This window comes from Corylus avellana, chromosome 10 (assembly GCF_965113065.1).
Source record: "Corylus avellana chromosome 10, dhCorAvel1.hap1.2, whole genome shotgun sequence".
Lineage (NCBI taxonomy): Eukaryota > Viridiplantae > Streptophyta > Magnoliopsida > Fagales > Betulaceae > Corylus > Corylus avellana.
Genome location: NC_142499.1, coordinates 16,970,562 through 16,981,044, shown reverse-complemented (window position 1 = coordinate 16,981,044; position 10,483 = coordinate 16,970,562). Strand labels below are relative to the sequence as shown.

At 37.9% G+C, this 10,483-nt stretch overlaps 1 protein-coding gene across 1 annotated transcript; it reads left to right on the top strand.

Annotated features, from left to right (window-relative positions):
- Positions 1 to 3,485: 3,485 nt before the first annotated feature.
- Positions 3,486 to 5,572, top strand: LOC132192152 (putative mannitol dehydrogenase). Its single transcript, XM_059607398.2, has 5 exons — positions 3,486 to 3,598; positions 3,779 to 3,892; positions 4,245 to 4,758; positions 5,076 to 5,229; positions 5,340 to 5,572. The coding sequence occupies exons 1-5, from the start codon at positions 3,501 to 3,503 to the stop codon at positions 5,546 to 5,548; spliced, it is 1,089 nt and encodes a 362-aa protein (XP_059463381.2). The 5' UTR covers positions 3,486 to 3,500; the 3' UTR covers positions 5,549 to 5,572.
- The last annotated feature ends 4,911 nt before the right edge of the window (positions 5,573 to 10,483 follow it).

Here is a 10,483-nt window from a genome sequence, read left to right as displayed (position 1 = left end):
TCTACCTGCTTGGGTTCCAAAAGCAAACAACTCAAATTTTCAGCATCTTCATCTATAGCCACGTGTCCTTTAGCATTAATTTACACTGATGTATGAGGACCAACTCCTATTCTATCTAGATCTGGCTCCAAATATTATGTATCTTTTCTTGATGCTTACAGTAAATATACGTTTCTTTTTCCAATGTCATGCAAAAGTGATGTTAGCTCTATTTTCCTATGATTCAAATCATATGTCAAATGTTATTTCAATTCCAAAATTAAATATGTTCAATCTGATTGGGGTGGCGAATACCATCCCCTAAATAAATAACTAATTCAATTTGGCATTCTTCATGGAATCTTTTGCCCCCATACTCACCAACAAAATGGTGCCATTGAACGTAAACATCGACATATTGTCGAAATGGGATTAGCACTCCTCTCTCATGCCAATATGCCTTTTGAATTTTGGGATGACGCTTTCTTAACAGCATGCTATTTAATCAATCGTATGCCTATTCCAGTTCTCTCAAATTGTTCACCTTTTTTCCCCATCTTTAATTGTCAACCCGATTACAATTTTCTTCGAGTCTTTGGTTGTGCTTGTTGGCCCAACTTACGTCCTTACAACAAAAATAAATTCCAAACCCGGTCTAAACAATGTCTATTCTTAGGTTACAGTGCCCAACACAAGGGATGCAAATGCCTTCACTTATCTACAGGATGTCTCTACATCTCCAGAGATGTAATCTTCCAAGAAAATATTTTCCCTTGCACAACCAAATCAGCCCTCTAGAATCTCACGGAAACATCTCTTTCCCAAACCAATTCCCTACCTCACATTATACACACAGCCCACAACATTCAAAACCCAGCACCATTTAACCCACCCGAAAATGGGTCTCCATCTCCTCCATATCCACCCAGCCCACAAAATGTAATAACCACCTTCCTAAATGCCGCCTCACCCACTTCCCCAGATATCACGACGCCACCCAGCCCACAAAACGTAATACCCACCTTCCCAGATGCCGCATCACCCAATTCCCCAGAAATCACGAACCCCATTCTCCCTTTGGCCGAAACTCCATCTTTTACCTCAGCCTCTACTGCATCTCTGTCCATGGCATCTTCTCCCTCCACTAATCCCAACCAACCTCATCCCATGGTCACTCGTGCCAAAAATAACATATCCAAACCCAATTGTTTACAGATGGCACAGTTAGGTACCCCTTTCCTCATGCCCTTATTACTGAATCCTCTTCAATTGATCTGGAGTCAACACGTTTTACATCAGCTGTTAAAAACGCAAATTGGACACAGGCTATGAACATTGAGTTCGATGCCCTACTGAAGAACTACACATGGACCTTGGTTCCCCTAGATTTGATTGCCAATGTCATTGGGTGTAAATGGGTCTTTCGGATAAAAAGAAAGGCGGATGGCTTAGTAGAACGCTATAAAGCATGACTTGTCACAAAAGGATTCCACCAATTAGCTGGAATTGATTATGGTGAGACCCACAGCCCTGTAATTAAGTCTAAAACAGTCCATATTGTTCTCATCGCCCTCTCTAGTGGCTGGCCCATACATCAAATAGATATACATAACGCCTTTCTTCGTGGCAATCTGTCCGAGCAGGTCTACATGTCCTAGCCCCCTGGCTTTGCACATCCTCAGCACCCACCCTCAACACTTATGTAAGTTGAACAAAGCTCTATATGGTCTCAAACAAGCCCCTCGAGCTTGGTTTTCCAGACTCAGTACCAAGCTCCTAACTCTTGGATTTTCTAGCTCCAAATCAGACACGTCCCTCTTCATCTATAAATCCAAGGACTGCACTATGTTTGTGTTAATTTACGTGGATGACATCCTGATAACTAGCTCCAAATCCTTTGCAATTCGTCATCTTCTTGTTGCACTTCACAATGACTTTGCAGTCAAAGACCTAGGTAAATTTAATTTTTTCTTGGGTATAGAAGTTGTTCCTTCCTCTGATGGTGTGATTCTCTCTCAACAAAGGTATATTGTTGACCTTCTCAAGTGCACTAAAATGGTAGAAGCCAAACCAGCCACATCCCCTATGGCATCATCCACAAACCTATCTGCTCACGAAGGTGATATTTTCCCTGATCCAACTCTGAATTGCAGTACTATTGGAGCATTACAGTACCTATGCGTTACTCGACCAGACATCTCTTACTGTGTGAATAAGCTTTCTCAATTCATGCAAAACCCAACTGAGCTACATTGGCAAGCAACAAAAAGACTACTATGCTATCTCAAGCAAACTGTGCAGTATGACCTTCAATTTTACAAGTCTAACACCACTGCAATTCAAGCTTTCTCAGACGCTGACTGGGCCGGAAACAAGGATGATCGACGTTCAACAAGGGGCTATTGTGTTTTTCTTGGCAAAAATCTAATTTCCTGGAGCTGCTGAAAACAACAAATTGTTGCTCATTTGAGTATGGAAGCTAAATACAAAGCACTTGCCAACATTGCTGCAGAGCTATCATGGATCTTATCCTTATGCTCTAAACTGGGATTACATCTCTCCACAGCCCCTACGCTATGTTGCGATAACATTGGAGCTACCTACCTATCCTCTAATTCCGTCTTTCATGCACGAACTAAATATGTTGAAATCGATTTCCTCTTTGTCCGCGACATGGTTGCTAAAAAGACACTCAACATCAAGTTTATATCTAGCAAGGATCAGCTAGCAGATGTCTTCACCAAACCGCTGTCTTTATCTCAGTTTGGATTTTTTAGAGACAAGTTCAACGTTCATTCCATACCGTTGAATTTGAGGGGGCGTGTTAGAGACATCTCTTCAAATGAGGACTCTATACAAGATAATATCAAATTAAACAATATCTTTGGATAAAGGTTGTAGCAGATTATTTAGATAACACTTCCTTGTTAAACTTATCTCCTTGTATATCTTAAGACTTAGTGTTTAAATCTCATACCAAGTGTAATCTCATGTAAACATTATTCTATAAATACAAAAGCCTAAACCAACGGATGGTCAGGCGTGCAGCAAGCATATCAAATTGTCATCTATTATATTAATTAACAAATATATCAGCACTTCACCTACTCTATAAGTGTAGTTAGTATGATTAATCTTGATGTAATTATGTTAGATAAATAGTATTTAGTACTCAAAATAAAATAATTAGAGTCGCGAATATGCTCACTGAATACATCAGCCCCTGCCCCAGTTTGATTTAACTATAATTTTCCCGAAGAGAAAAGTCCTATAATCACGATGTAGCCGTTTGGTCTTCGATTTAGAGCTTTACTTTTATATATCATTTTAGCAAGTGGATAGAAACTGATCAATAGCTCACTGAATACGTCAGACCAGCTCCGGCATCAAACCCCCGCCACTGCCTATATATACCAACACCCTCGTTCCTGCTCCTGCAGATTTTACTAGACAATCATATATATACATCGTACACTTTTTGTTACCGTTATTGTTTCTTAATTTGTGGGAAGAGATCAGAAATGGCGAAATCACCGGAGCAAGAGCACCCGAAGAAGGCCTTTGGATGGGCCGCCAGGGACACTTCGGGGGTCCTCTCACCCTTCAAATTCTCCAGAAGGTACACTACTGTTTTGTCTTTGCAGCTTTGCTTATCTATATATGCAAGCACGCCAATGATCCATGCATGCCTAGCTAAGATTTCTTTAGCTTTTGTTGTTGTTTTTATTTTTATTTTTATTTTTTTTGGGGTTCTGAACTCTTGGTTTGTGTTAATTAAAAATGGTATATATGTCCGCAGAGCAACGGGAGAGGAAGACGTTACGTTCAAAGTTCTGTATTGTGGGGTATGCCACTCGGACCTTCACATGACCACCAACGATTGGGGCATGTCCATTTACCCACTTGTTCCTGGGTACGCTTCCTAGGATTCTCAATCTTCTTCTTCCATATATATCATCCATATATCTACAATTAATGGTCCTCTGACCATTAATTGTAGATATATGGACCAAAGTACGATTAACCTTTTTTGTTTATTTTGGAGGAGATATAGTGTAATTTACTGTTCTGTCTTTTACATATTTGTTTATTTTGCTGGGATAGACTAGTCTAAAAGAAATTCAACAAAACTTATCACTCATGCTATATAGGAAGTTTGGTCGGAGATGTCAAGCAATTTGTTATTTAGATTACTATCAATTCAAACAGAAAATATGAAATAGCACCTATTCTGACTCTATTAAAACTGAAATTTGAACTTACAGGCACGAAATGGTTGGGGAAGTGATAGAAGTGGGGAGCAAGGTGAAGAAAGTTAAAGTAGGAGACAAAGTGGGCGTTGGATGCGTTGTTGGTGCATGTCATTCCTGCGAGAATTGTACCAACGATCTCGAAATTTATTGTCCAGATATGATACTTACCTATAGCACCGTTTACCACGACGGAACAATCACGTATGGAGGCTACTCCGACACAATGGTAGCTAACGAGCGCTACATCATTCGCTTCCCTGAAAATGTCCCACTTGACGCCAGCGCTCCTCTACTTTGTGCCGGGATCACAGTTTACAGTCCCCTGAAATATTTTGGTTTTGCCGAGGTTGGTAAGCATATTGGAGTTGTCGGCCTAGGTGGGCTAGGTCATCTAGCTGTTAAATTTGCGAAGGCTTTTGGGGCTAAAGTGACAGTGATTAGCACCTCCATTAGCAAGAAGGAGGAAGCTTTGGAACATCTTGGTGCTGACTCATTTTTGCTTAGCCGTGACCAAGAACAAGTTCAGGTAAATATTAACTTAATTTTATTTTATTTTTATAACCGGGTATCAGGAGCTTAGCTCAACTAGATCCCTATGACACTGTCAAAGCGTTCCCTCCACACGAATTAGGTAAAGATCAAGTTTTTTCCTAGAACGTGACCCCAAATAATTGTTGCACTTAAGGGTCTAACCTTAATTAGTCTCGATCGATGCTTCATAAGAAGTCAGGACCAAGAATCAACCCCTTAATTACTTAATATTAGCATATACTTTATTTTCTCATCATTGTACTTTTTGAGGAATTGAGTGTTTAATTTTGGATACACATTAAATTTGTGCAGGCTGCCAAGAGTACAATGGATGGTATCCTTGATACCGTATCTGCTTCACACCCCATTTTGCCATTAATTGAGCTATTGAAGACTAATGGGAAACTTGTTTTGCTGGGTGCACCAGAAAAGCCGCTTGAGCTACCCGTCTTTCCTCTGCTTATGGGTAAATTCTATAAGCTAAACTGACAAACTTTATTTGCAATTGTTATTATATATGTATATATCATTTTTTATTCATTCATGATTATATAGTTAATAAGAATCGTAAAACAGGGAGGAAGACGGTTGCGGGAAGTGCCACCGGAGGAATGAAGGAGATACAAGAAATGGTAGACTTTGCAGCAACACATAACATCACAGCAGACACAGAGCTTATTCCAATGGAGTACGTGAACACAGCCATGGAGCGCCTTGCTAAGGGTGATGTTCGATACCGATTTGTCATTGACATAGGAAACACCTTGGCTGCTACCAAACCCTGAAGACTAGCTTGAATGGTGTCTTTAATTAGTTTTCTTGTATTGTTCCAATAATTTGAGTAAAGATAAACAGCACGCACACCGCGTGCAAAAAAATTTTTTTAAAAAAAAAAAAAAAAAAAAAATTTTTTTTTACACGAGCGTGCCACGTACGCCGCGTGCTATGAATCAGTTCTCCAATAATTTTGTTCAATTGCTTATTCTATCTTCTAGTACTGGAACCTTCAACCTTGTCCTTTTTCTCATATAAATGCATATTGAAATAAAAGATATATTTCTCATTTACTCTGGCCAAAATTTGATGTGATGGGTGATGACACCAAATGGCGTGCATCCTCACACACCTTTCCCCTTTTCCCCCTTTGAATAAAAAAAATATATAAATAAAAAAAAGTGGTCCAATTGCTACCTTTCAAATTAATAGTTGAAAGGTCTCCACAACAAACCCATATACAGATCCAAAGATTACAGCAGGAAAAAGAAAAACACAGTGCAATAGTTAGGAATCTTCATCGTATTCCTCAGGCTCCTCCTCGGTAATCGTCTCCAATACAGGAGAAATGGGAACCTTGGTCAGGGAAATTATGAGAAGGGCTGGTGCAACCTCAATCCAAGAACTCATGTTTCTCATCTCCTTTTCCATTTGCAGTAAGAGAAACGCTTTGTGCTACTAAATAATCAATCTGCAAGCAACCCAATAAAGCAATCAGATTGAGACGATGACCACGATGATGAGAAGGGGTTGGGTGGCTGACTTTCTTCCTCTGCTTCAGCAAGGAGATATATAGAAAATGGAAGGCTTAGATTGCCTTTCTTGATTGCAGTGGAATTGTGGGTTGGGGGTGAAGTTAGTGGAGTGGTGTTTTTATAGGGCTGAAATAGTGAAATGATAAGGACAACCATGAGAGGACGCGGAACCAAAAAGCTTATTGAAATAAATAAATAATTGAAAGTAGAAAGCATCATAAAGTTTGTTACATGTGTTAAATATGCCATGTTTGGAGTGGACAGCACAGATGAAAAATATGGATACTACAATTACTGACGGCCAGCAACCTGGCCACCGACAATATTATGTGTTTTTTTCCCATATGACCATATGTGTCGTATTCAAATATTACTTCTAAGTCAGGGCAATACCTCTGTCCTATTGCATTGAGTGTGTGGTCAGATTTTACCTGTTAATGAAGCAACAAACATTCAAAATTCTGATCTCCTTAGCCCATTGAAACTTGACTTCGGTGGACAAATTCTAAATCTTAAGGGCGACTAACGATTTACTAGAGAGAAAAAAAGAGTGGGATTTACTTGAAGATCTTTCCAAGGGGCTCTGTTTATTGCAAAGCACAAGAACCTGAACCAAATCAATGTGAATGAGGCACTTTTATAGAGGGAGAGGAAGGAGGGAAATGCAACACAAAAAATATCTTAAGGAATATGCTGAAAATGGCTTGAAACAAATCTTTAGTTTATTAAATAAATTACTGTGTATATATATATAATTTATGGTCTGTGAATGTTTTAAAGGGAAGATATTAAAGAGTTTTGAATGAAGAGAATCCCACATGATGAAAAAAAAAAAAAAAAAAAAAAAGGAAGTCAAGTTGTCATTTATAAGGGCCAACACACATCAAGCATTTCTTTTCAAGGTTAATTACTTTTTTAGTACTTAGATTTTCATGCTTTTATTTTTTCTCACTTAAGTTTCAATCTGTATCACAAAGATGGTATCAATTTGGCAATTTAGTTCACCAGTCACAATTTCACCAGCCAAACTAACAGACTACCATGATCGTGGTTTCGGCCACCCCTGTGGCTCGTCTAGGGGTGGCCGAACCACTCCTAAGGGCATTGGGGGTGATTCGGCCGCCTTGAATGGCCAAAAAGAGGTGGTCGAAGCCACCTTCAATGCGGTCTGTTAGTTTAGTTGACAGAATGGTAAAAGATATACTAAACTGATATTTACCTATAAATCAGATACATCTATGATACGAATTAATATCTAGATAAAAAATAAATAAAAATGTGAAAACCTAAAAAGCCCATTTGGTTCACAGAATGCGTATTCCATTGAGAAATGGAATAATTATTATTGGAAATGAAAGATGTTGGAATGAAATAATTATTCTAATTCTCTAGTTTGATAGCAACACATATTTCATAATTGGAATTGAACTAAAATTACTAAAAATCCCATTTGATTTCTAATTTTTCCAATTCTCAAATTAAAAAAAAAAAAAAAAAAAAAAATTGTTAAATGTGTGGTGGCCGGCCACCATAGCATGCACTGGGGATGGCGCGAGGTCCTCGGCAATGCCACCCCCAGGGCCATCGAGTGTGGCCGCGCCACCCCAAGGCCATTGGATGTGGCCAAGACCACCCTCGATGTGAATCGGGGTGGCTAAGCCACCCCGGAATCTCACCGGGGGGTGGCTGATGGCCCTGGCCACCCCCAGGGCCTTCTGTGGGTGGTCAGCCACCCACATGATTTTTTTTTATTATTATTATTATTATTATTATTATTATTATTATTTAAGTTTGAAAAGAAAAAAAATGGTGTTTTTGGAAAACCTTGTCCTTCCCATAAGGAATAGTTATTCCTGTATGAATGCGATTAGTCATTTCCATGGAAGTAACTATTCTCAAGAATAAACCCCTACCAAACAAAAAAATGACTACTTCATGAGAATAACTATTTCATTCCATGAGTCTATTCCGCAAATCAAACGAATCCTAAAAAGATAATTAACCCTTGTTTTAAATGTTTAGTTGTATGCACTTGTGTTTACTCTAGCATTCATACCGAATGAGTGACAATGGGCACTAGGTAGATCCTTGAAGGTTTTTAGTTTTTTTTTTTTTTTTTGGGGGGTGGCCGACCTTTGATGGAGTGGTTTGCCATTCTCATAACAAACCATTCTCATAATTGGTTTGAGGATGGTCAACTTCTTTCTTTAAATTTCTTTTTTTAAGAGGCCAATTACTTTTTTTTTTTTTTTTTCCTTTGAAGGAGTAGTCAACCACCCTCATAATTTGCTTGGGGTAATCGACCACTCTTCTAATGCCTTTTATTTTTGTTCTTGCCGACCACCCCAAGGCACTAGATCCCTTCTTAAATTACCATTTTTTGTTTTTGTCCATATCAACTATTAATAGTTTGATACAATTAATAACGCAATATATTGGAATCACCACTATGAATAAATTGTAACCGCAGTGGAATAAATTAAGAATATGTATATAATAGCTCAAAAGACAGTATTGCAATAATAAACATTACTTACGAATCTGTGAGTATTTACTACAAAATTTCAAGGTCCCACTTGCTACCTTTAAAATCATTGTATTTGTATATTGTATCAACAAACTGATCATACAAATCCAAATATTTCCAAAAAAAACTCCAATATATATTTAGGAGTCTTCATCGTATTCCTCAGCCTCCTCTTCAGGAATTGTCTCCAACACAGGAGATGTCAGAATTTTAGCTGGGGAAATGAGAAGAGCTGGTGCAACCTCAATCCAAGAACTCAAATTTCTCATCTCTTTTGCCATTGCAGCAAGGGAAACGCTTTGCTCTACTAAAGCAATCAGATTGAGACGATGATGAAAAGGGAGTGGGTTTCTGACTTTTTTCCTCTGCTGCAGCAAGAGATATACGGATGATGGAGGAGAAGGATTGTTTCAGAGCCTTTCTTGGAGGGTTTCTTCAGATTGCAGTGGAAATGGGTTGAGTGAGGGTAAAGTTTGTGGAGAGGTGTTTTTATAATGGTTAAAATGATAAATGACAAAAATGAGAGTAGATACCAAAAAGCTTATACAAATAAAAAAATAAAAGCTATATTTTTTACACGTGGAAAATATGTAAAGTTGGGAGAACACTATGTAAAAAAAACAACACGTGCTATAATTAGTGATGGCCAGCAGCCCACCGAGAATGTTCTTGTCATGTTTATGGTGGAGAAATATATATCTTTTACTAGTGTTATTGAGACAAAGGTAAAGTATAGGAATTGGAGTTTATGTTTAAGTATAATCCAGCTGAAAAGTAAAATTTATACCCCTCTTGCATCTGGTATTTATGATAAATTTTGAAAATAATTTTCAAAATTAGTATGTATGTATAGAGTAACGCTAAAAGTTCTTCTTGTATCCATCTTAAATCACTCTAAAGATGACGTGGCTTTTAAAATCATAATTGGGGTTGTGATTGATTATTATCGAATTTTGATTAAATAATAATTTTAAAAAATACCTGAATATATATAATTTATAGTTTGAAAATAATTTAAATTGAAGGTTTTAAAGAGCTTTGAAAAAAGAAAGTCATATAAACAAAAATCAAGTTGGCATTTAAAAGGCCGAACACACATCAAGCATTTACTTTAAAGAATGCAATGTTTAGGTATATGCACTTATATGTATACATTATAGTATGGTACAAAGCACCAAATGCACACGCACGACTGTAGGGCACTAGTGGCACACTTGTGAACTATTAGATGATATCCATTCTGAAAAACTAATCGACTCCTAAATTAAACAATCATGTGTGGAAATAAATCAACAATCAAGAAACACAAGGATTTGTTTACGAAAAGGAAATCATTTAGAGAACTCTCTAAATGTAAAACCTCTCCAGAGCAGCCAAACCCAGGAAATCAACTAAATCAGTAGAATAACAAGAAATATCTTAATGTCGAAGACTTACATAACCTATGCACTTTGACATTCAAGTATACCAGACAAGCGACCCACTTATCTGCTACCGCAGTAGTTCTTCCAGAACATCTGGATTGTTTCTTCTACGTGATCTCCCTTCACCGGAACTCCGGTTGACTTCGATTTCTTCAACTCCTTTCTTAGCCCAAAATATCTTAAAACCTAATTCCAAAATCATGCATTTTACCTCTATGCACAGTTTCATATATATAGAAA

Bases quoted from the DNA above. Each gene is read 5' to 3' on its own strand.
- LOC132192152 (XM_059607398.2), top strand. From the start codon at position 3,501: ATGGCGAAATCACCGGAGCAAGAGCACCCGAAGAAGGCCTTTGGATGG. The intron at 3,893-4,244 runs GTACGCTTCCTA...TTGAACTTACAG, and splicing joins ATTTACCCACTTGTTCCTGG to GCACGAAATGGTTGGGGAAG. The intron at 5,230-5,339 runs GTAAATTCTATA...ATCGTAAAACAG, and splicing joins CGTCTTTCCTCTGCTTATGG to GGAGGAAGACGGTTGCGGGA.